Consider the following 27,099-nt stretch of genomic DNA (forward strand, 5'->3'; position numbering starts at 1 on the left):
GTGGAAAATATGATACAAAAGTGAGCATATTTTCAATTTTTATTTTGATACAGAAATTGATATGCCAGCTTACAGCTCCTATGATCTGGAATTCTGTTTCCAAGGGTGATAAATACTAGATGCATCATAGTGTAATATGAAACTCCAGTAATGAATAATTATGCAGAGATATTCACCTAAGGAAATTTCTTCAGATGTCAGTGGTGAAGGGGTGTGTCAGGTACTGAAGTGTGAGAGTCAGTGTTACTTATCAATGGTGATTGCTGACATGAGTGTGAATAATATTTTAATTTTTCATTTAAATGTCTAATCTTCTTCTGAATCTAATGAACCTGCTGGCCTTACTGACCTCTGCTTTGACAGTGAGTCCTAAAGTTTTAATTTTGCCTTGGATGGTAAGTTGGTGAAAAAATGATTTCTTTTATCAAGCTACATAGGTGTCCCTTGAATTTTATTAGCAGTGTCTATTTTCTTACTTAAGTGAGAGAAAGGAAGTATGCCATGAGTTGGCATAGCCAGGCTCACTGAAGTTCATGATCTTATGTGAATTTATGCCAAATGAAGTCCCAGTCCACTCTGTTCAAGCTGGAGACATGCAAACATTATGTATTGCATGGGAGTATTATGTATTAGGGAGGCTTTATTTATTGTTCTTTTCCATAAGTGCTGTATCACACCATTTTGTTTTGGTTTGTTGGTGTTTGTATTATTTTTTTCTCCCCTGACTATTGCTTAGTAGCAAGTGGATGTATGGATTTGTCCTTAGTTTTTGAAGTTGCTTTTTGTGAGCAGCCAAAATTAATTTAGAAACCATGAATTTTCAAACTGTTCCTTCCACAGTGTTTCCTTATGTATGTTGTACTGTAACCATTACCCGGTGACTTCTCTAAGTGAGGTATTTGTAGAGCTTTCCATGATGCCTTTCATTTTGTCTAAAGAGTTTCACCAACTTAATTCTCGTATTGCCTGTAAGCAGTCTGAATAACTTTCTTAGCAGAAATCTTTACATCACCCCTAGCAGTGCCTTTGTTCTGTGTTCAAAATGGATTATTTAATCCATTTATGTTCACTCATCTCTCTAGACAAGTTTCCAAAGAGCATGCTTTGCCTCCTCACAGCTCAGAATTACCTCTACACTGGTTTACTTCCATTTTTTCAATGAATCCCACAGAGGATCTTCAGCTTTCAGAAAGTTCGTATCAGTCATGAATTGGCTTCCAGTGTAGGCGAGTTAGCTCCACAGTGAAAGTGTTTGAAAATCCCAGCCTGCCCGTAGAGTTTTAAAGGGAAAAAAAATATCACCATTTCTGCATAGGCAGGAGGTGAAAAGCATTCTGACTGCCCCAAAGTATACCTTATTAAATTTATATTTTAAAAAACAAAAAGCAGAGAATGTCCTTTCAAGAAATGACCTCAGTCTTTGCTATGGACTTTGTCAGGTGGACATTCAAAGCAGTTCCCCTTTCCTGCCAGCAATCCATCAGTTTTATCTGGATTGAACTTTAATCAGCTTTCTAACACCCCTCCTGCAATCTCAGATCTTGATCTTGTGGTTATTTCCTCTGCCACAAATCTTGTAAGCTTTCAAAAAGTCTAAAGCTGCCTGTTTATGTAGACACTCTGAGGAAAAATAATCCATATTAACTGAAGGTGTGAATCCAAAGTATATTAGCTAAACTGGATTAAATCTGCATTACTTTGGAAGATAATTCAGTGAAATGACATTAAAGACACTTCTGTTGTGAATGAGTGTGTCCACACAGTGCTCTAATACAGAGTAGAATATGCACTTCAAAAATTGAATTTAGATCAAGTTTCTTGCGTGTCTCTGAGGACACAATCCCTACCACAGCCATACCGCACACAGCGGGGAAGTGGTTTGCTTTGCACTGGAGCCCACGGCGCACCCCTGCATAGTTCATAGCTGATATCACTTGGTTCAAGTGGGATGCAATGGAGCTTGGAGCATGATCAGCTTATTGTCAACACAAAGCCATGCTGCCATCATCGCCATTACCATTACTGCAGTAGTATGCATAGTCTCAAGTGGAAATCAGAGTCCTGTTATACTAGATAATAAATGAAAACAAATTAGCTGGCTCCTGTACAAAGAGCAGACTCCAACCAGCTGCTGGCTGGGCTGGGCAGGCCATGAGCTGCAGCGGCATCAGGTCTCCCAAGGTCCAGCCTGGTGCTTTGCATGAGAAGTCTGGCAGTCCGCAGAGCCTGCAGTGCCAGGCTGCTGACTTACCTTGAAAAGTAAAATGTGAGAGTTTCTAACCTCCTATGCTGGATCACAGAGCCAAATCAGCTTCAGCTGGCATGACCAACTGTGTTCAGAGCAATGGTAGCCACCCAAGCTGAATGATTTTACTCACACAAATGTGCTCACAAGAAAGCCACACTGTATATGTTTGTGTCATATTGCAGTCTACATCTGGTTAAAATACCCTTCTCTTCCCACTTAAATGCTCTGGGAATTACCTGAGGCTTGTTGCCTTTTTGATCCCCTTCAAAATTCATTCAAGTCTGATGGGGCTTGTAAATGATTTTCTAGCCTGCCATGCATTGATTTTCTCTCCTTGGGGAAAAACAGAAAACCCCATGAAGTTGTGAGATATAGTTCATTGCTTTTTCATACATTTTGCCAGTTGCAGGCCAAAAGTATAAAGGAAAATGTGAGTTCTTCCATTTGAATGGAATCTCAAAGGTTGTAACTGTCAAACTAGAATATAGTTCCAAGGCTTTGAAAAGGCCAGGTACCTCCAACAATGTTTTTTCTTTAAGAAAATGCCAGCTATGGGCTTGGTTGGGTCAAGAAGTGGTTTATATTACACTGTCAGCTTTGTAAAACGAACAGCAAATGCTGGGGAAGCATTTCGTGGCAAGAGGGATAATGACTCTGTCAGTCAACTTAGAAAATGGATTTTAGGAAATGTATTTTCACCCAAGGTGAGTTTATGAGACCAGATGTATGACCAGAGTGGGTGGAGCCACTGCCTATAGTTAAGACTGGACTACTGAGCTTCACCACAGGAGTAAATTTTTCAGTATGTTTCACTAACATTTGTATTTTCAACTGTTGCATATAGTACAAGATTTTGCTTAAAATAATTTTAGAGTGAAGCTAAGATATACAGAAAATCTTGATTCAGCATGGACAACTTTATAAAAGTATTAGTTATGAACAGTGTGGAAACGAAAATCACTGAATCCTTTCAAACCATTGAAATGTTGCCAGGAAAAGGAAAAAATGGTGGGTTTTGCTTTGGTTTTGACCAACACATTTTGATTACATTTTCTATGAAAAAGAAAGCAGACTCTTAAAAGAGAGGGCCAGGTTACGAACTGCAGTCAGTAGGCCAGAGGGAAGGGGAAGGACAAGAACAAGGAGGTGGTACCGAAACTTCTGAGTTGTAATTCTTTGTCAGGTCAATTAAAATCTCCTAGTGTTTTTCTTTTATTAAAAACTAATCTGTCTGGAACTGCTTTGCGCTTGCCATAGGCTAAAAGAATACATACTGGCAGTGCACACACGACCAGCTGCCATATGGCAACTTCATGCCCGGCAGTAATTTGTTTATGTGCCTGAGAAATCTGATACAAATACAAGGTACCTGCATACTGAAATGAGTAGATATGTATTCAGTCTTTTTTCCTTGATTCCTTGGCATAAAATAATGTAATTACTTTTGTAAGTTCAGTGCTGGGTAATACATATTGACACCAGTGTAAGGGAGCTAAAGCTTCTTAAAACTTAGGAGGATTTGGAATTATTGGTCTTGACTGTCACGCTTCAGCAAAGTAAGAAGAGCTACTATCAGCACAGGCTACTTTTATACCCATCTTAAATCACAATTTGTCTGCCAAAGCAAACAACATGAAAGTAGCCTCATGAATTGTTATATCCATCTCTCCATTGAGATGGTGCTCCAGTTGACCTGCTCCATTCAAAGTGCTCGTTTTACAAAAGGGAAACTGTGGGACAACATGATTAATATTAACATTATCCCTGGGCAGTGCAGAACGCACAAGTGTTGGAACAAAAGAGCTGCAACAAAGGCTGGATGTTGAATTGTCTCTCAAAATAAAACATTTTGCAAAACAAAAGTACTTGACTGTTTCTGTTCCAGAAAAGCTTAGCTTTTTAATCAAAGTCTATACAAACTTCAGCATTCTTATCTAAGAATACTGTAGTATTAAAAACAGTCTTCATTGTTTTCCCTGCTTAGTGGTTAATGCAGCTGTAGCTGGTATGATTGTCTCCATCTCATTGCAAACAGCAATATTTTAATTGGTCACTGTTCAGTTTTTAGACTGGCTTATGTTTTCAGAGGTGATAAAAATTTAAAACAGCTTGTGAAAGGCTTCTTACACCTCAGCAAATTCACCTGAGCATTTAATACTAATTAATGTAACAGTGGCTGCTTACATCCAAACATTGCACAAGTATTCATTTTCTAATCAGAGGCTTATGAATGACAAACAATTCTGTCTGAATAATTTGGTGAGTGAACGTCATTTTAGAACACAAATTGCCTTATAGCTCATTGATTTAATTGGAGGTTTTGGAACTTTCTTGCAGGCTGAATTGTTTCAACGGATGAGAGAGTGACGGAGGCCTGATTGTGACCTTACTTAATGCAGACAATGTAAATTTGGAGCAACTTTGTGAAGTCAGTGGCGTTAAACTAGTAATAATGAGAGAAGAACCAGGATTATAAAACTGTTGGGATCAATGAGGTCAAAACTGAGATCCTACATAAATAGTAACCTGATAAATACCTTTATTTATTCTTCGCTGCTTGTCTGATGACTTTGGTGTTGTTATAGCTTATTCTTGTCATTTTTCTCACAGAGCCGCACAGAAATTGAACCTGTCTTCCAAAAAGAAGAAGCACAGGCCTTCTGCATCATCTGTTCCTGAATCTCCTCTCTTCTCTACCAGTTTCAGCAGTATTCTTCAGACTTCGCCACCCCCTGCACCACCATGTTTGTTGAGGGCAGTCAGCAAAGTGAAAGACACCCCCGGTTTGGGCAAGGTATGTCTCGCGAGTATCACTAAAACGCTTGTTTTCTTTGGAAGAAGATTTTATCCTTGTGCAAAACATTAAGGAAATTGGAAGACCGTGTCCTTTCTTGGTTGGCTTTACTGCAGTTGGTCCCTGAACACATGTACAAAGGCCTAACAACGTAAGTTACTTAATGCAAGTGAACTGCTAATGAAGTTAACTTGAATGTATCCAGACCTAAGCGTGCAGCAGTAGTACATTTCACGGCCCAGTTACGCTGAACGCACCTGTATTGGGACCACAGTGCTACTAGGTGGTGATGACGTCCATTCTGCTAGGGTTTCTGGAGCAGCTCGTCTCTGGCTGTGTTTAAACTGTGTAGCAGTTGCTTGCTGTGGCATATTCTGGTTTCGTGATCCCCTTGCTGTCCCCACTGGTGTCTTGGCTGGACACACAGTAATTTGCTTCTGGCTCATGTTTCCTGGCTTTCTTCCCGTAGAGTCATGACAGGGCTGGGCCATGTATCTGAAAAAAGCCTATGCTGATCGTGATGAATTCCTCCTTTTTCTTTCTGTCATGTTATTTCCTCCCATTCTCCATAATCTTACCCTCTTAAAACGCTGTTTAGGTGCATACTTACAGTGGAAGATGGTTGAGGTGATGGAGAAGATGGCTATATAGTTTGCTGTTGCTTTTTTGTTTGTCTGAGTGCCTCTTCTTTTTTCCTCTGTCACAAATGGAGAGCCTGGCATATTACATCTGGGAATACATGCGTGCAGTTGCTGAGGACAGCAGTTTGCTTTAATCAAGGTAGTTTCTTATGCAAGCATCTGTGTGCTTGGCTTTTCCATATTCATTGAATACTAAGCAGTGACAATGAATTTAGTGAAAATCTTTGTGTTTAGAAGAGAAATTGTAATGTATTATCTGGGAGTGCTGAGCATAGGATGGGCTTCAGAATTTTCATTGCCGATTTTGGATACTCAGTTTCTGATATCGTGCAGTTCCGGTGTTGTGGTGTTTTGGGTTGGTTTTTTTGTTTGTTTGTTTGTTTGTTGTTTTTTTTTTTCCCCCAAAGAACAATAGTATTACTTTCATGGATGGTTTAATGCCTGTTAGAAAAAGGACTCCCTCCACATAGGGCTCCCTTCCTTTCCTCTGGCCTGGTAGGTGGGAAGAAAGTACAAATCTGTCATGATCTTATAAAAGTTAGTGATGATAACTGACTTTAGTGGGAGAAGGAGTAAGCTTGAACCTGTTCATTGTAAGAAGCTGCTATGGAAAATATTTACAGTGGACATCATGCTCTCAGGATTCTTACTTTTTTGTGCTTGGGACATGTTATTTCTGAATAAAAATAAAAATTCCATTGAGGAATAATGAAGGATGTGTTCATGAAAACAAGGGACTAATTTCCCTTGTTGAACTGTGTGGGCACTTTTCCCAACTATCAGTTTTCACTCTTCCCAAGAAAAGGGTTTACACACACACAGACACAAACCTAGCTTTGTCAAAACACTGCAAGCTGGATCTGAACCTTTCTTGCTCCTCTAATCATTTATTTCCAGTGGACAGGGCCTGGGAAACAGTTTTGCAATATACTCAAACAGACCTATGATTTGCTTCTTCATCAACACCATGTACCAGAACAGGCTCCAGGCTCTCCAGCTGTGTAAGACAGACTGATATTTTGCAGTCCAGCTAATGAAGGAGGGTATTTTCAGTTTAGACTTACCATCCCATAGTTATCAGAGTATATGAGAAATAGCTAAGAGGTTTTAAAAAATGTTTGAACGCATGCTTCTCCAAAGTAGTAAACAAAATTAGGTTAGTTCATATAGTCAAAATAGAGATTTTTTTTTTTTTTTCACATTTGCATTAGCAAAAATATGTCTAACCTGCAGTTTCTGGAATTCAGCTTCACAGAAGGAGGAAGATGATATTAATAATGAAGTGTTGGGACAAGATAATCACCATTTTACTTCGACATTAGATGCACCATTGACCCTAGCAGAAATACAGCAGTGTCTAAGTGAAATAAAGTAGTAAAGGATCAGATTCTTTGTTGCACTCATTTCCAAAAAGCTCCCCCCCGATGTAAAATAAAAAGTTTGTGACCACATTGCAAATATATTAACAGTGGTGCTTGTATGGGTCATAACATACACATGTGCTTTGAGTTTGCCTTTGCTAGCAGAGGGAGCTGACTCTGGGTGGTAGTGTGGTATCCCCACAGTTGTTTCCTGAGAGCAGAGAGTTTTCTTTTGGGCTGAGCGACAGTCCTGCTCCATAAACTGCCACAGCTTGAGCATCACTTTTCTTTCTCTCTCTATTGTCTTTGAATCATCATGTTCTGAGAGCAGTAGATTGCTTTCGCTGGGTTTACACAGAGAGAGTGTGTCACTGTCCTGGACGACTGTATGTGCAGTTTCCCCAAGTCCCATCGTTTTCTGGAACATACTCCATAAGTCTATTTTGTTCTTTGTGACAACACGCCAAGCAACAGACCAAAATGGCTTTCCGTGCAGAAATAATGAATTATTCCATGACCGCACTCAGATTAACTAACGTAAGGGCATTCTAGTAAGGTTTGCTTAGATTTGCTCCCCAATCCGCTTTCCTTCTCCTTTTCCCCCTCCTCCATTTTCTGTCAAACAAAACCAAAACAAAACCAAGACTTTTAATGAAAATCTGAAATGTTCTTTCTGTGAAAGGTGTTGTTTTACTAAATCCCACCTTACCCATGAAAAACAGCTTGTACAAAAAATTTTCTGCCAGCCTTAATAAATAGGTTGGTTTCAGGTGCACAGCGTTTAGGATAAATGGATGTGGTCTCTGCTTTCTTTCATTTATTATTTTTCGGTGTGTAGTCTTATAAAACACTGTCACTGAGAGGTACTTTTATGTTTGGACAGAGATTAGTTTTCTTTATATATCTATATTTTATGTGAATTGTTGTTTGTTGGTACTTGTAATTTGAAAACAAACTAGCAATGTTTGTGCATTAAAATGATCCTTATGCAAAAGTTTTCTACCAGGGAGAAAGAAATCATCATTGAACCTTCTTTGGGAAGTTGTTTCAACCTATTAGGAAAATGGACAGTAATTCGTGATATTGTGTTTACTTTTTATTTTTCTGTAGCATCAGGACTCCTGCTTACAGACCCCAGCCCCGTTTTGCTAAATAATGTATAAATTCAGATTAAAAAAATCTTGTTTCTGTCCCAGAGCACTTACGATCTCAGTGTAGGGAGGAAGACCAGACAGACAGAGAGATGGGAAGCAAGAAGAAACAATGAAGTATTATCAGTCATCCTGATAGCGGTGTCCTCAACCCGTCAGCAGTCTAATATTAGATACCCCTTGTCAAGCTTTGGTAGGTGTTGTAGAAGAGGAGATTATTAAAATCTTTGAAGGGGGAGTAATAGGTTATACTGCAGATGCTTCTGAGGAGCCCTTTTCAAGTGTGCAGGGCAGGGTAGGAAGCAGCGCAGAGAGGGGTTTTTGAGTCTAGTGAGCGAGTAAGAGATGCGGGAGCTGGTCTCCTGGCAGGGCCTGAGCACGGAGCTTGGCTGGGAAGGGCTGTGAATGGGAGCCGAGCCATGGCCAAATGCCAGCAGTGCCCGCAAAGTGCTGGTAGGAGATTGGCAGTGTGATAGACACTCCTGAGCATCCTCGTTTTCAGATGGAACAGAGTTAATTATCACAAGAAGCTGGGAGGGGACGCAGCCAGGATAGCTGTGACCCAAACTAGCCAAAGGGGTATTCCATACAATATGGCGTCATGTTCAGCAAGGACATAAGTGGGAGCAGGCCGGGGAGGAGGGATCGCTGCTTGGGGTCGGTCTGGGCATCAGGTTCTGGGAGGTGAGCAAATACCATTGTGTATCACGCCCTGTGTATATTCTTTTATTAGCACTGTTGTTATTTCCCTCTCCCTTTGCTGTCCTGTTAAACTGTTCTTATCCCAACCCAGGAATATTACCTTTTTCTTCCGAATCTCCTCCCCATCCCACTGGGGTGTGTGTGTGAGCAAGTGGCTGCATGGTGCTCAGCTGCCAGCTGGGGCTGAACCCCAAGACCAAGTCATACACCTTTCTCCTAAGGATCTGTATCACATACTAAAGAAGGTTCAGTTAAAAATAATTCTTCAGTGCCTGGCTGTAAGAATTTAATCTTCCATTAAAGCACAATATTTATATTGAAATAAGCCTAAAATCTACTATTCACTTTACATTAGTCTGCAGCTTACCTTTTCCACACATTGATTTGCATGAAACTCTATCTGGAAGCATCAGAAAGATTTTGTTTGACCTGAAAGTTCCTCCACCAAAACAGCAGAGGATTTTCAGAGGCACTCAGCTGTGCCATTCCTTTGACTTCTTGTGAATGTCACTGGGACCTGATACCCACTTCCCCGAGCCCACTGACAGTTCCCACCGTAAAAGCTAGGTGGCGAGTGTCTTGCTTGGTGAAGGAGAACACTTTTGTGTTGGGAGAAGTGTGATACTCCTTGCCTTTTTGGAGGCAAGAGGTCCACAAAGGCAGAATACCACTGAAGATTAATGGGCAGTCATGTCTTTGGCCTAAAAAAGGCTGTGGTAGTATCATTGTTAAAAATCAAAAGATGTTCTTATGTCATACCATCCCAGTTTGTAACATCCCAATCATGTAACATGCTACTATCCTTTTGATCCAAGTGGCTAATCAAGATGCAGTGCTTTGCAGATTTTTTCCAGATAGGGAAAGAGATTATGAAGGGAATGGATCAGGTATTGTTGGTGCAATTCAGTTCCTTTACAAGGAAATACAAAATCTTGAATGCCGACAGACAGAAGCAACTAAAGGCAATTTTTCTTATTCCACCAGGTCTTTTCAGCTACGAATTCAATGTCTCGTTCCCTTCTCAGTTTAAGGGCATTTCTTCGTTGTACAGTACCAATGTTTGTTCAAGTTTTCCTTCTCCCTGTTGTTCTTTCTGTCCCTGCTTCTCCACTCGTGCTGTTTCTTGTTTATATGTACCCCTGCCAAAAGTAACAGTGAAGAAATCCCTACTGTCCAAGCGCAGTTCAGGTTTCTGAGTAGATCCAGGACTGTCTTTTGGGAGGGTGGCGGGGGGCAGGACATGACGACAGAAGTGTACACTAATGCTTTGGGTTTGCAAACTCCTAGTATTTCAGCTATCCACTGCCTTAAAATAGTTTATTGGACTTTTCACTAAGTAGGGCAACAATTATTGCACTGATGTTGACATGCTTTAATCCAAGCTATAACAGCGCAATACATGTGTTAATAATGAGTAAGTATTCTATTGGCTATAACCTGTATGAATCATGACTTGAATAGTCTTTGTCAAAAGACGTTTTCAATAGCTATGTCAGCTCTTTGTATCAGCACAGTAAAGAGACGTTCTTAGACTTACGTGATTTGCGAAGTTGTTTTGAAAGGAAAAAATTGCTTCACATCTTAATTAAGTCCAAAAGACTTACTATCAGAGTTTGCATTTTGACTAGCTGATTGGTGGATGTGAGCATTTTTTTGGCAACATTATGATATACATTAAGCATGTGTTTATGAAAACCTGCGTTAAGATCAGCAAAAAACTAAGCACAACTTGCAAAATGTGTTCTGTATTTCACATCACTGCCATTCATCTTGAAGGTTTTTCAGAGGGAATCAGAAGACATTCTCTTTCCTTTGTAAAGCAGAGGTTCTCTTGCCATTATCACTCCGGTATATAGGGAGAAAAAGTTAACGGTTAGATGACAAATGAGATTTTAAACCCTTTATCACAGAAAACAATTTCTGAGGTGAAAGCTGGTTTTGCCCAAAGTTACCATGGTTACTGAAATGGGAAAAAAAAGAGGATGATCCCTTGAGGCATTTAAAGGAGACATATGTGTTCATCTTTGTTGTCATCATGATTGTTGTACAAATTAAATAGTTAGTTCCACTTGGAATGAAATCCAGGTGGCCTTTTGCCCTCCAGACAGAGCTGCTCAGAACTGGGATCTTCCTCACCAACTGTACTGTTTGGACCTGGCGGAGGCTTTCATGCTCTTTGGCTAGATGTCTGCTAGGCATGCTTTTCTGGGAGGAGTTTTAACACCTCAAGCTGCTTTAAGAAAATGGTGAAATTAATACAAGTTGGATGAATTGCTATAAACAATAATCTCTTACCTCTCTCAATCATTTTTTCTATGCACACTTAGTTGTCTTTCTCTAAAGTAAAGCTTATCCTGGATGTGGAAGTACCAACCCAGGCATGCCAGGAGTCTATCGGATGGGATTTGGTTGGCTGTGAGGTTTAAAGAAAGACATATTTTTAAGAAATTTCTGTGCAGTCATGTTTCCACAATTTAGAGAATGGCCATAATTGCTGTTCCTTCTCTTTGTGAAGAGCAGAAGCTGCTACTTCATGGGACCTAGGAGCACATATCAACAGCGCCTGCTAAAGGGAAAAACTGGCCCGTTGCCTAAACTTTACACCATGTAAGAGAGAATTCCTGCATGGAGGACCAGGACTGCATTTCTGCCATATAATCTAGCCAGCCCGTTTAGGAGGGGAAGATTAGGTCTGTCATTCCTGGTAATGGGATTCCTAAGGTCAGTTGGCAAGGAGCAGATCCCAGAGAGAGGAGCTCATGGCAACTGGGATGCTAGCGTAATGGTTTCCTGGAGCATCGCAGATGCAGGCAGGTAATTGGAGGTGGACACCATTTACATCTGAAATGGGAAAATTGAAGGCAGAATACCGTTGCTGTCCTTACATCTGACTCCACAAAATGGAGCAGTTCTGCTGTATGGCGTTAGGAGTGCTCCACCAAGCTGGGCACCATGTGGTCAAGCGTGATACTAAGGTATCTTTCTCTTCTGTTAATTCCTTTGCCTCTGTTGATTTTCCGTAAAATAAAGCCATCTTTCAAACTAGTAGGTGTCTCCCTTTTCACTGGGGTGTGTATGAAAACAGCAACACAGAAAGCAAGGTTTTTCTAGAGAGTAACTTATAGTCCTTAAATGAAATTCTTGGCTTTGGAAAAAAAGTCCTCTCTTTCCATATGTCATAGAGGCAGACTAGCCCCTAATCAGAACACCAACTATCAGTGATAGCAAATACAGATAAGAGATGTTGCTCAGTAAATTACTTTTTTACCTCAAAGAATACCAAAAATGGTGTTCATCCCCTTAGTGACATCTTCCTATGTGTATTGAGAAATTGTACTGATGAATGAGGTTGTGAACACAAGAGGTGAATGGAGGAGGTTTCCAGGTGGAATTGAACTGGACAGACAAAATATGAACAAGGCTGAACCTCTCTTTATGACATTTCTTGTTTCTGTGTTAGAAGAATCAATCCTTTCTGTGATTCTTTTATAGTCCATTTCACCCAGGGAAAGAGTTGTAAAGCCTAGTTTTGTATTGTTTACCTTGGTCAGTTTTGATGAATTTTCCTGGAAACATTGAGGATCAAAAGAAAATTAGCTTGCTCAAATCACTTCAGGCTGGTGCTACTAGGTTTTGTACATTCCTAAGTGACTTTAGTTATACAACATCCTCTACACTGTCATTGTTGTATGATTTTATGCCCAGTAATCTAAGACTTTTATGTTAGTTGACTGTTTTCTTGATTGAAGTCACTTAGTGGCACGAATGACCATAATTTGTAGACATCTACTTGGCTAGGAGCCTTATACACAATCAGATGGGTCACTTAATTTGGCTGTTTCAATGTTGTAAACCTAATGAAGCTACAGAAATCTTTAATATTGGTCACCTACCTACTAAGTATGCTTTAAACATACTCATGTTGTTGAAATAGTATGACAGGACAGTGGACACATTTTAAAAATCTTTTAAACATTGGAGGTTATGCAATTTGAATTAAAATTACTGGATCTAATTGCGGCTTACCAGTATCTAAAGGGGGCCTATAGGAAAGATGGAAAGGGACTGTTTATCAGGGAGTGTAGTGACAGGACAAGGGGGAATGGGTTTAAGCTGAAGGAGGGTCGATTTAGATTAGATGTTAGAAAGAAATTCTTCACTGTGAGGGTGGTGAGGCACTGGAACAGGTTGCCCAGAGAGGTTGTGGATGCCCCATCCCTGGCAGTGTTTAAGACCAGGTTGGATGAGGCTTTGGGCAACATGGTCTAGTGGAGGGTGTCCCTGCCCGCAGCAGCGGGGTTGGAACTAGATGATCTTTAAGGTCCCTTCCAACCCAAACCATTCTATGATTCTATGATTTTTCTGGAATACAAAGCCTCATTGTTTTTAACACTTTGATTTCCTCAAAGTTTTTCTGAGTTATTGTATTTTCATTTCCTTTGCTTTTCAATTTAAGTTGTACTGCTGGTTGATATTATGGGGCATTATGATAGTTCTAGATAATCACTTCCACTTCATTTCTATGACTTTCCGTAGTACTTTTTGAAATGTGCCCTTCTTCCCTGCCCTCTCCCCCTACATCTCTCACCGCATTAAATTACTTTTTAAATCCATGAGGAAGAGGTTAATATAAATCAGGAAAGTCAAGATGAAAGAAACTGATAATTGCAAGGGTGTTTCTCAGACAATGCTGAGGAAGGAATTTAAATGCTGAATAGTTTGTTAAACCTAGGATCATGTTAAGTTTTCCGAGATCTTATGCACACTGCAGGCACTGTACTTTAAGCACTCAGCTGTGGGCCCTATTACATTTTTTTCCTTTGAAACTTCCTAAAGCTCTTCTCCCAGCCTTTTCCTTTTGTGTTTGCCTTCTCTCAGCATGTGTCTGAGCGCAGTGCTCAGTGGTGCAGGCAGGATGGTGACACTGCAGGAAGCTCCACTATAGCACTGCTGTAACATCATGGGCTAATGATGTGGCTGAGCCTCTTGATTCAGCTGCAAGGTTATTCTGTTTTCCATTATCCTAAAGGTCTGGGCTTTACCTCACTTCTCTGGTACAACATTGACTTAAATAGATAACCAGCTCAGCTGACGAAGAGCCTAGCGTGAACTGCATTTTAATACTGAGAATACCATTAGATGTATCTCCTCTCATTCACCATCTCCCCTGTTTTTTCTTTTTCCTTCCTGTATTTAAAAAAAAAAAAATCAAACCAGTTTTTAGGAATATCTCTCTGGAGACATCCATTTTTTTTTGTGCTTCTTTTATGAGAAGCTTGTCTCTTCATGCTTCAAGTCATTATCTCCCTATCTTTTTCTTCACTCTCTAGTGCCACCATTACCGCACTTCCTTACACTGTGATTCATGTTGCTAGCTTAAGTGAACTGATCACTGCCCTTCTGATCCAGGCTGGTCATATGAATTCCTGACATGGAGGAACGGAGAGAAGTGCTGCATATATTAGGATGGGCTGACTTGCCTACTGGATGTTCCTTTTTTTTCCAATTGGTTACAGAGGCAACCTAGACAGCTGCCTTAGAATAAGATATCTGTGTTTTGGCTGGCTCAAGTAAGGTGAAATGAATGTCTCCCTGAGCAGGCACACAGTCTCTTCTCATGTTCTGCTCTGAACCTTTACTTTTAATATAAAACCAGCTACTGGGAGATATAGGAACAAGATGCTTGCAGAAAGTTCTAGATACTTGCATCTCTTCTCCAGATGGAAGTCTGCATTCTCCATTTTCCAGTCTAAGAAACATCAGAGGCTCGCTATGCGGCGCCTGGGTCTGGTCGAGCAGACCTGCATGCAATCAAGCAGGCTGCATAAAGCAGCCAGCCCTTCAAGGAAAAGGACCAAGCAGGCTTTTGCATATTTGGCCTTATGCAAACCAAGGGAAAGTTGAACTGATCTTTATTGACTTAAGGACTGGAGATGTTCAGCTGTACTTCTGCCAAGATGGATCTGTAAAGCTGGTCCCAATGTGCACACCCATTAGATTAGAGCCTGTGGCCCTCAGAGGCCCAGATTCTTACTGCTCTGTAACATGTCCTGTGAATCGCTTCCAGTGAGGACTCCTTCCCAGAAAGGTAGGCAGTGTGGCTTTGGGGTTGGAAACATTTCATTAGTGGGTCTGGATTCCTGATACCCAAATGCCATTTCATTTTCCAAATGTAAATAGACTAAAGTCTATTGCTAAAGTTAGTCTATAGTCTAAAGTTTAGTTTATAGACTAAAGTTGTTGCTGAAGTGATAAGCAGTTAAATGACCTTTCATTGGATAGTGAGATATGAAATGCCAGGTATGAAAAACAATACTTCAATGTTCCCATTTTTCTTTATGAAAGAATCTTGCTATACAGTATAAGTAAAAAAAAAGTTTGAGATTGTTGACCTGATTAATCTTACAAAATCAGGAGGTAGGTTAATATATTTTTAAGGTTGTGACCCTCAAAACTTCTTGTATAGCACTCAGAAGTGAGAAACGGAGTGGGTGCACCTGCGATGGGTGGATGGGTAGGTATATGTGTTATACACAGTATACATACAGTGTGTACATTTGTACAACATATAAAGGTGTATATATAAATGTGTATGAATATATTAATCTTCCTTTCCCCACCAGTACAGTAGGAACATATATTAAAAAGCTGTATATGGAGTTTCTGAGCAAGTTATCTGAAAAAATTGAGAGGCTAACTAGCTATAGGCTTGCTTTTATTTATAAACTAGCAGATTATATTTTTTTTTTAAGAGGGAGAACTTAACATTCCTTTAAGACATTCCCAATAACTTCTCATGGATTTTAGTCAAGAATAATATCCTTCTTGCTTAGCTCAGTCCTCCTATACATTGCATGCTTTTTTTTCTCTTATGAGGTGATTGAAAATGCTCATACAAAGAGCAGCATTTTACATTAAATTCTATAGGTGTCTGTGAGGCTGTATTGCATTTCTGTAGATCCTGGTTGGTCTCATCCGTATTAATTGCTGCTGGATTTTTCCATGGATCTGCTCAATTTACAGTGTTTGTACTAAAGGGGGGACACTTAGTTAGAAAAAGATGTGGTGTCAAAATATGGTGTGTATTAAAATGCCAGGAGGAAAGCTGTACAATAACCTTTACAGCAGCACATACTCCATTACAGAAACATGGATGTGGGAAAGCTTAAAAACTGGCGATCCTTTCTTCCCTGCCCCCTTTTCCCACAGAAAACATGAGATATGTGTTTCAAACTGTATAGTGTACACACGCGTTTCGAACTGTAGAGCGTGAGCATAATTATCTTTGCTTTAATGCCTTGCCCCCTCCTTGCCACAATTTGGTATTGGTGGAAGTTTATTCAAATATGAATCTTGATTTGCAATACAAATCTGTTCTTGGCTAGGTTGGCCGCAGCACCTGAGCCCAGATTCTGGAAGCAGTGTGGCTAGAAAAGCTACCCTCCCTTCCCCACCCACCCCCAAGAAAATACCTTAAACATTGCATTTTTGTCAGCTATGAGGAGTAGTGCTAAGGTATGTGCTGGCACGAGATCTGACGGAGGCACCGGGGATGCGTATCGCCTGGCCACACAGAAGGGAGAAGGCATGCACCCCTGATTGATAACGGCATGTGCAGATGTGATAAACACAAGGAGGCCCAGGGCTGCTTTTGGGAAACGGAATAGCAACACAGAGGAGGAAACGGGATTCCCCCAGGGCCTCGTACTCCGTGAGCAGCGGGAATCATGAATCTCCTCAGATGGGAGGGAGTTATTCATCATAAAGACTATTATGCCATGCGAGGCATTGCTGAAACAGAACACCACCAAGCTATTTCCTATCTTATCAGGGTGTATTAATAATGCAGCAGTAATAATAGAAGTACAAATTAAAAATAACTGGATGGGCAGATAAGCAGAGTTCTCGAGATTAAGGGGATCGGGAATTGCTTCAAACAGTTAATTGCAGAGCAGCACATAGGGGGAAATTTGCCTTTGCTGTTTTGCCTTTATTATTTTCTTATTCTTCATCTTATCTCTGTGAGCATTATTTCTAGGGCTTTTACATAGACACTAATAGGCACAATATTTCCTCAAGAATTCAGACTGTTCTTTTTTATCTCTACAGAAATGAAGTCTCTTTTGCTGATCCATCTAACTCAGTAGGGACTAATAATGCTGAATAAGAAGAGTATTCTGATTATTAGCCTCTTATCATTTTCTCCTCCCACTCCCAACCCACAATATAAAGGCAGACAACACATTACAAGTGTCAAATATTCAGGCTTCAGGATGAATTGATGCAGACTGTTCCCTGGAGGTTTGTAAGCTCCTTCCGGATTGCAGTGGCATGAAATCCCCAGCGTCCCTGAGTCTCTTGAGGTGTAATAGTTGGGGCTGGGCAAAGAGAAATGCAGGTGTCTGCTTCTCTGGCACTGGATGATTGTGCTCCCCCGCAGTCCTGTCTTGCACAGCCTATGTCTGTCAGTCACTGACCTGGCAGGGCTTTACCTGATCCGGGGTCTCTGCATGGTTCCTTTCAATAGAATTAGAATAACGACTCAGAACTACTCTTTGGTCCCCTGCTGGGCACCAAAATGTGCCTTACGTAGGGCATGAGACTGCTGTCACTTTGATTTCAAGTCCAATTTGCTAAGCACTTTTCAGGACACTCAAATTCTGCTCTCAATGAAATAGGTGTTGGAGCTAGTGCGATGTGCAGCCATTTCCCACCGCTCCATCCAAGCAACACTGGCCCACTGAGAGATAAGGCTATCAAGGGAAGCCCATTTGATTGAACACCCGATACACTGATGGAGCAGAAGCTTAGCAAAGAACTGCAGCACAACTATTACTCCTCTGTTTTTCTGGAAAGCAACATCATTTGTGAAACTAGCAATATGGGAGCGCAGTGTCAAAGACTGTAAATCGTATGTCACCCTGCTTTTAACATGGTTTTAGTAGTCCAAAAAGATTCTCCGTGTGATATGGTTATTATTGAATAATTCAATCTACTGTACAGAATAGTTCATCACAGTTGGTTGCCACAGGAATATCTTCCATGATTTGTCAGATTAAAAGGGTGGAGAAAGCTGTTGCTTAAATTGTGGTTTCTTCAGTAAGAGGAGATGGAAGAAAGTAAGTGCCTTGGAGGGGAGGGGATGAGAGAGAACTTGGAGGGGCGACAAGGACAAAAGGATGCCTTACCTGCACACTGATCCTGAACTTTCTGTGCATGCCATTAGTATTGTAAATGTTCGACACAGTTTGATGGTTAACTTCTGAAATAGAGTGGTACACTGTTGGCTGGTCAATCTTCATCATTCAGGTTGTACTTCCACAAAGGTAAATGATGTAGATGACAGCATCAGGGATGAACACAGCAGCAGGTGAATACACCAGCTTCATGCTCAAGGTGAAGCAATGACAGCAGGTAAACCACACTGGCCAAATGAGAAGTGGGCAGACTCCATTTACCTGTGCTTATTCTTGACACAAGCGGTCTGTGGAACATTTTCATCTCATGAAATAGATGACTGAAACACTCTGACCACATGGTGAAACTTTCAGGGTTCATAGCTGTTTTTACAGAACCTGCCAACAAACTGAGTATCCATGATAATCGTATCCATGATACTTATTACCCATGATACTCAATAGCTGCTGTCATGCTATTAAGCCTATCAATCCAAATCCAGATTCTCTGTTTCCTCCCCAGAAATGATTCACAAATGTTTTACACCCGTCCGTGTCTCTGATGTGCATCTTCTTGTCCTTAACTGCCACTGATGTCTCTTGTTTATCTCAGTTTTGCTGTTGCACCTCCATTAGCTGGGATGCTCTTACCACCACCACCGCACCCTCAGGTGGCATCTCTCCTGAACTTGTAATCCTTATATCTGTGCCTGTTCCGGTCTGAGCAGCGCATCTTAAATGTCAACATTTCTTCTCATTCAGGAAGGTGGTTTTGGTGTGTCCCGTCCCGCCCCCCCCCCCACGTGATTTACATATTTACATATGCATTAGTAAATGGTGGGGTTTGGGTTTTTTTTACATCTAAAGGGAGGAAAATGGGAAAAAAGAAAGACATGCAATCAGTTACTGAAAACTAGAGTTAAAGTATAAAAATTGAAACTGCTCTTCTCATATGTCTGTGTCTCCCTTCACTAAATTCTCAGTCAATAATCACAAAACAACGATTAATGAGACAATGATTAATCCTTGTTTTAAGGCATTGTTGGCATCTACTGTCTTTCAAGGCTAGACTGTGGAGATTTGGTCAGGGGACTCAACAGATCTGCAAAGAGTACCACAGAGCTAGGCTATTAATGCTTTCTTAAAGTTTTCCCAGTTACTGTCTAGACAGAAAATATGCAAGATGGGTACCTGCCCTGCATTTATTCCCCCCCTCCCTTTTTTTCAAGGAAGGTTTGTAAGAGCTGAAAACACCTTCAAGGCTCTAAGAGTTTTCATAGGAAACCTTTACATCTCAGTGGGGTTTTTGTGATTTTCTGGGGTTTTGGTGTATTAAACAATGATTTCTATCAATCTGTCTCTCCTGCAGGGTAGTCCTAGAGCATATGGAAACATGGATAGAGTGGATATGTTCTAGCTAGTGAGTCTGAAATACCACTGTGGACAAAGCTCAGCTTTCCTTTCCCTGCAAGTTACGCTTACCTTTGCCTCTCTCAACCACCCTTCCACTTCTGTGTAACTTGCTCCCTTACATTCCAATTCATTTTTTCCTTTATTTTTAGGTTCTTTTATTACTGTGAGATAGAAGAGTATTCACTAAATTCTCTGGCCCCCTTGGAAATCTTTTAAAAATACACTACTAAGTAAACATGTCCATTACTTAGTCCAGGATCAAATGACCTGACAAGACAGATAAAGCAAAGCTGTGGTTACATGCTTTCTCCCTCCCTCCTTCCCGACACCTTAATCCTACAGCACTGCTGCCCACCCATACCACTCGTTCATCTCCTTGGAGGAGTGTTAGCATCTTCCTCCTAACTGGCAGAGACAAAATGCACACAGCTTTACATTGCAATGTGCTTGCTTGTTTTCAGGTAAATGATTCAAGTTCCCATCTCTGGAAGTGTTTAAGACCAGGTTGGATGGGGCTTTGGACAACCTGGTCTAGTGGAGGGTGTCCCTGCCCATGGCAGGGGGGTTGGAACTAGAGGATCTTTGAGGTCCCTTCCAACCCAAACCATTCTGTGATTCTGTGAAATTTGTAATGGTTGTTCAAAGTCCAGCTGATGAGAGATTCAAACTGTGAATAGTTAAAGGCTGGTAATTGATTTTGATACTGGAGACTGGCCTTTCATACATCATAACGAGCTATGCTTTAGCAAATTGTGGAAATGCAACAAATAACTAAGATCTGAATCATAAGCTGAACTATGTATTTGTCATGTAAATGTTACCATCTGAATTTCTTTAGGACTAGCTATCAGAACAGATTTCTGAATGGAAGGCAAAAGGATGTAAGGCTCTGTAAGAATGACTGCTTTCTGAAACAATATGAACCAATTTCAGCTATGACTCTCACACGCAGAAAGTAAATGCTGAATTAAAATGGTTGTTTCGTGAACACTCTGTGTTCCTGCTACTAGGATTTTAAGAATGGAAAGATAAATTGTATCTCCCTTTTCCCTGGCTGTGCAAGCCTAGGGGGATGTTCGCAGATCTGCTGCGGTTGTACCCACCCAGTAATGCCACACATAACAGCAACACGTGCGGTAACTGGAGTTCAAGGATTATTTAGGACAGCAGTCACCCCACAGCAGGCAGGGGGCCCTCCAGCAACTGCCTTTTCCTCTATGGGGATGTGCAGGAATTCTGTTCTTTGGATCCCTGGAGAAATCAAATTTTCAAAGAGACCATGGGAGCCTGTTTCATTTTAATGGCTTGTATTATACCCCAAAATGGAAGCAGAATGGAAAGATACTTTCTTAAAAGGAGAGTTTTAGGACCTGCTATTTTCAAAATCCAGACAGTAGAGATTCAGAGCAGTGGAGGGAAGGCTGTTGGTGGTCTCTCAGTGAATAGACAAATAGATCAGGAAAACCAGTATGTGACTTAGCAGTCTTGACTGAGAGCCCAAGATTAAACAGGCACAGACACTAAACAATCCTCTTGCCCCTTGAAATGGCCCTACTCAAATAGAGCTGAGGTATGTTAATAGGTAAACTGATCTGGATACGGTTTATGCAATACCTGATCTGCTTAGAGAAAGATTTTGGCCTCCAAAATTGTCAACGTGGCATCTTCTATAGTTTTTAATTCACGTCATTAAAAAAAAATAAATTACAAAAATAAATCCCGATTTATGCACATTGGGCAGGCTATCCCAGAAATCATGACTTCAGTTCACATCCCAGCCTGTGCATGCAGAAGTCAAACAAAACCACCTCTGTCATGCAGTGGTACCTTTTAATTTAGAAATAGCTGCCAGAGACTGCATCAAGTTCAAGAGTACAGGGGAGGAGGAGGAGGAAGGATGAGGAGGATTTTAGACTGGCAAGGAGAGCTTCATATTAAGTGAGACATTAATTTGCATTTGCTGATATTTAGTTGAGCTTGAAAGTAAAGGCTGCCGCAATCCCATAGCATAAAAATGCTTTTGCTTGTGCTTTTTTCCCCCATTAAGAAGCCAATTTGTCTGTGTTTTGCTGATCTTAGAGATAAGACAGATAAGGAAAGAAGTGAACCTTCCTTTCAATTCAGACTGAAAAAAACCCAGTGTTACTTGTAGCTCCATCTAGACATGCCTTTGTCATCGTGGCTCAGATCTGGTCCCTTTGAAGAATTTCTTTTGAGTAGATGTTAAAAATGTCACAAAAGAATGAAAGTAAGAATGAACTGGAAATTCTTAGACCTTGCTTGGCTCAGAACTTTGCCTTCACAGAAATTACACAAGGTGGTAGATAAATCATTATCCCAGATAAAGCAATAATTTTATGTTGTTGTTTAAATTTCTTTATTTTATCAGTGATGTTCATCGGATTCTTATATTTGTGGATCTGCAAGGATGTCACTTGCAATTCATGGGTTTTCTTTCCTTTGAATTACCAGGGAGCACAAGCAGATGAGACAATACTAAAAACTTAACCAATAATAGAAGGTGGTGTGATTTAGTATAAATCAGATACAGAATACATTTCAGAGATTAAAACAATGTGTTGTGATTATGAAGACTTCCTTGGAAATAATTCTTTCTTTTCTTTTGACTGTGTGGTTTTTTCCCCCTCTTTAAAAATAATTGTGGTTAATACAGCTGAATGAGGTGCAGAAGGAATACAGGCTAAGTGAAGGAGAGTGACAGGAGCAGTATCAAAACTGTAAATGGAGATGCACAAGGACTAGTGTGCTGTGCTCATCTTGCTTTTGTTGTTGTTTTCAGCTACTCCATAGCACAATACCCAATATTTTTTTGTTTGATCATAGAAAGGTTACAAGGATGCTTCTGATGTATTTGCATTGATTCTGCTTCAAGCCATTGAATATTGTTCTCAGAGGACATTCATTGCTATGTGCTTCTGGCAGACAAAGAGAAATAATTTCCAACTGAGAAATTAGGTGCTTCTGAGGACTAGCCTTTTAGAATAGTGTCTGCAGTCAGAAGGGCTAATCGTCCAAATGATAGACATGCATGGTTAACTTTCCTCTTTATGCAGCCTTGATTGAGACACGATGAGCGTACTGCTGGCCTTTGCGGTGGATAATTTTGTTAGAGCATTGTCCTCCGGGAAAGGCTTTTATACAGCAAGGATGACAAGTGTGGCAAATTGCTTACAAACCCCAGACCTAGAGGCTTCTCTCTCTGAAAGCTGCCAGCCCACAGTACAGCAGTGTTACAAAGCTGGAATTCAATAGCTGTTTCTGCTGCTGTAAAAAGCGTCACTTTTTTCCTAAACTCTTTGCTTATTTTCTCAGTAGACTTGTTTTCACAGGACCAACAGAGTTGGTTTGGGAGGCTCAGAGTACAGGAAACCAGGACAGAACCAAACGTTCACAGTGACGACTGCTTGTTGTTACACCAGTAACAAGCAAACCGATCACCTCCTGATGAAGTGCGACAGGGCACTATCCTCTTTCCATTCCGTTTCTGATACAGAAATTTTGTCTGTGGCAATTGCAGCCTCTTTCTCTCTAGTTTTCTTGCTTTTTATCTTTCCTATTTCTGTTGTTAACTGACAGCAGCAGCCAAAACCATTATATCCCATTGCATTTCTTACATACTTTATACTAGCTGCACCACAAGTTTATAGTTTGTGATGTGCTGGTCTTCTGATCTGTGTATCTTCTGATATATTTCATGGTGGCGAGGGCTCTCATTCTAATTGCTTACAGTCTCTTAAGCAGAAGTGGTCTCTGCAGTGAAATGAAGAGGCAGGGTATCATTACCACAATGGGTGACAGATCCAAAAGGATTTATAATCTAATTTCAGTTCATTAATGACTGTGATATTTAACTCTTCCAGCATGCCCTTTTACTAGCTGTGTCTAGTTTTCTGGAATGTAATACCACTCTTAGTCTGCAGAATATAGCCCCTGACTACAGCTTGCCCCTCGTTGCCTTACGTCTTTGCTCCCAGGAATATGGTCCATCCACGTTGTCTTCCTTAGTGCCACTTTTTCATCCTCCCATGTTTATCTCAGGGCTGTCTTCCATGCTGCCTCCCTTTCTTGAAATCTGTCTTTTCCTCTTACATCGGTCTGTGTCTTCACTCCCATCCAGCTTCCCCCAGCTGTCCTGCTGAACTTTCTTATAAAAGGGGAGGAAGAAGATGCCTGAGCCACAGCAGAAGACAACAATCGAGTAGATCAGGGCAGAGCTCTGTGAGAGCAGCTCTGCTGATTGGTGCTTATTTACATCTGCTAAAGATCTGGTGCCTAAAATCTTAGGAACTTGCACCTAATTCATCATGTCTTATTTTCTTTATAGATAGAACAAGTACTTGGTTTCACTCTGGTTATGTGAAAAGAGCCATACAAAAGAACTGTAATTGGTCCAGATGCCATTACTGCAATATCAAATGTCCGTATTAGCTGATACCTGAGATATTGCTTGCTAGAAACAGCATTTTAACAGACTTATCAGAGACAGAAGCTTCACATTCTCTTCCCTCCTGCTCAGCTAATGCTGCTGTTCACTCTGTGTGGGCCAGAGTGGGGCTTCCAGCTCCCCCGTACCCTCCCTTCCTGACCTCTCTCTGCTGCCTTCTAATGTGAGGATCTGCTACTACTTCTCCCATAATGCTTTTTATTTCTGCTGATGCCATGATCTTTATTGTACCTTTAGGAAGTATTTATATGTTATGAATTATATTTAACTCCCACACTGGTTTCTCTTTTCATAAACAAGCCTTACGAAAATTTCTGTGTTGGGCAGTTACATATAAATTTGATCCTTCTGTTTCATTCACAGAGAGGATAAGGTAAATGATGGATTGCATTAATAAAAAAAAGTGTATTGCTGTACATAAACTGGTCCCTCATGGTATAATACACCTCTCTTCAGCCCTGTATCAACCATGTGTTGAACAAGGCATTCATTTAGAAAAGGGGAAAAATATCACCTAGTCTGAAAGTTCAAGCCTAGAGTTAGTACAACATGAGGGTTAGTGAAGCATACAGACACTTCTTTGTCTAAACAGTGTGCCAAGGAGAAAAAGGCCAGAAACAACCCACCTGGAATGTGGAAACTTTGGGACCATAAATGAAGAACCCCATTTTCACTTAAACAAAGAGTGTGTTTATAGGTATGCTCATTATTTATTAGTATGCTCACCCAGAAAGCAATGCAGAAGCTGAATAGGCTGTTCTGGCTTATGCACGCAGTGGGACATGACAGAGTTCTCATGCTTTTCTGTTGAACATAACTGTAGACGTTGTGTCAGGATGCACACTAATAATCCTAGAGAATAATCCAGGCAAATCCTAGCCTCTCCCAGCCCCCCCTCCATCAGGAGAACTGTCATATGGAATTAAAGTACTCCTGAAATGACTTACCGTGGTCATTACATCATGTTCCTATTTGCAACTCTCTGGAGGTTATCAGCACTGTTAATTCATGTGTCATGGATATTGTTGAAGTTAACATCACAAATCAAAGTATATTTATAATATTGGTTTAGAAGTCAGATAGTTAAAAATGTGTACATATTAAAAAAGAGAAAGCCCTCATCATTCAGCCAAAAAAGTAACGCTGGATTTTCTGTCATTAAACTGACAGGATGTTATAGCTGCTGTAAATAATACTGGCTGCTAAAATCTTTCGGTCTCCCCAGTGTACAAATCAACCAAACATGGATTAACTAGTTTCCTCTGATGTGGTTTGCACTAAGCCAATATCCTCTGAGAAGAGAAGGCCTTTAATTAGAACATTTGGTTTCTCTTCTGTGTATGCTATGGCTTCTCAGAAAACACTCTAGCTTTATGGAGTTCAAAGTCAAGTAACCTTTAAAAAAATCTATTACCTGAATAATGCTTGGGAACATCTGTGCAGGGCTTTTGCTGTGACACTGGGGCTGGATGCATGTGCCTTGTGGCTTGGAGGAGTAGCAGTTTGAACATTACCAGAAACAAGATGGACAGATTGCTCCTTCCCCTTCCTTAGACTGGAAAGTCTGCAGATGGGTGGTACTGTGCTGCATTCTCAGTCCCCATGTGCTTCACTTCCTACGGGAATGATGTGAGGGATAACAGGGGCTCTAGGCAGCTCCTGACCTTCCTCGGGTGTTTGCACTGTCTTTTGTTCTCAGTGGCAAGAGCTGAACAGCTGCAGGGCTGCTCTTGTGTGCCTTCAGTGGCCCTGCCAGCAGCCATTGCATTTGCCCAAGAGTTTTTAGAGTGGTGCATGCTCCTGCAGCATTTCCTTTGCTCAGGGCATGCCTTTGACACAGTGATCCCATCTGGGGCTGTGCAGTGGGAATACAGATTTCTCAGATATGCTGCTCTACCTCCGGAGCCCCTCACATTGTGCGTATTACATGAATGTTGGATTCAGCAGCTCAATGACTTTGTCATGCTGCTGCAGAGAAATACAGGAACCAAATTGCTCTCCGAGGCTGACAGGCAGGCAGTCTGGCAGCAGCCATCGGAGTTGAATGGTTTCATTTTCATGTTTTAACAAAAAAACAACATGGAAGTTATTAAAGGTGACAGTAGTAGAAGATGGGTTCTTTGGCAGTCTCTGCACTTTCACACTTCCCTAGATGTCATTATGTTCTCCAACCAGTAACCACTTTACTTTCTGGTACTGTCTGTCACCTTTGCTCTCTTCTGCCCCTTTTGGTCATTAAATTTATAGCAAAATGATTAGGGGTTGGAGGGAAAGCGATGGGGACAGAGGAGAGGCTGAACAGCAGAAGCAGCAGTAAGTTACTCTACTGGAATACAGGCAGGCTGGTGGCTGAATAGCTTCACTGAACTTTTCTTGTAACAAAGCAGAAAGCTGCCCATCAACATGGATGCCTGAATTACCTAGAATCACAGAATGGTTTGGGTTGGAAGGGACATTAAAGACCATCTAGTTCCAACCCCCCTGCCATGGGCAGGGACACCCTCCACTAGACCAGGTTGCCCAAAGCCCCATCCAACCTGGCCTTGAACACTTCCAGGGAGGGGGCCTCCACAACTTCTCTGGGCAACCTGTTCCAGTGCCTCACCACCCTCACAGTAAAGAATTTCTTCCTAATATCTAATCTAAGTCTACCCTCCTTCAGCCTCTGAGTTATGCTGAGGATGGGAAAATGCTTATTGTCTAATAGTTAATACATTCTCAAGAACCTCCAAAGATGACTCTTACATAGCTTGTGTTTGGTTTTGTTAGGATTTTCAGTGTGTGTGATTCGCTGAACCCCTCAAAGGTTGGTGTTCTCCCCAGAAAACCAGACTTGCTCCTATTTAGCAATTCTGTAGGCTTTCTCCACTTCGGGGGAATCAACAGCTGGTCAGGGAGCACCTTAACTTGGTTGCACTACCAGAGATGTGCCAAACAATTTTAATGGGGTTTAAGATTTAAGAAGGGTTCTCAAGTCTCATGTGATGCATATGCAACTGCAGATGAACCTTATCTCAAGCTCCCCTATGGCCAGGACTGCATCTCCTAGTTTTGAAGCCTGGTGAAGCCTCCTTCCTGCTTTCTGACCTGCTGACTGATGTGCTAACTAGCTGTGCCTGGTGTGGTGGGCCAAGGAGGAGGAGGGATG

The 27,099-nt window shown here is 41.1% G+C and overlaps 1 protein-coding gene across 1 annotated transcript in view; it reads left to right on the forward strand.

Annotated features, from left to right (window-relative positions):
• Positions 1 to 27,099, forward strand: part of KIF26B (kinesin family member 26B) — a 303,764-nt gene that overhangs the window by 188,207 nt on the left and 88,458 nt on the right. The window contains exon 5 of the mRNA XM_054822246.1: positions 4,859 to 5,042. Within this exon, the coding sequence (XP_054678221.1) occupies positions 4,859 to 5,042 (184 nt within the window). The remainder of the gene's footprint in view (positions 1 to 4,858; positions 5,043 to 27,099) is intronic.

This window comes from Grus americana, chromosome 3 (assembly GCF_028858705.1).
Source record: "Grus americana isolate bGruAme1 chromosome 3, bGruAme1.mat, whole genome shotgun sequence".
NCBI lineage: Eukaryota > Metazoa > Chordata > Aves > Gruiformes > Gruidae > Grus > Grus americana.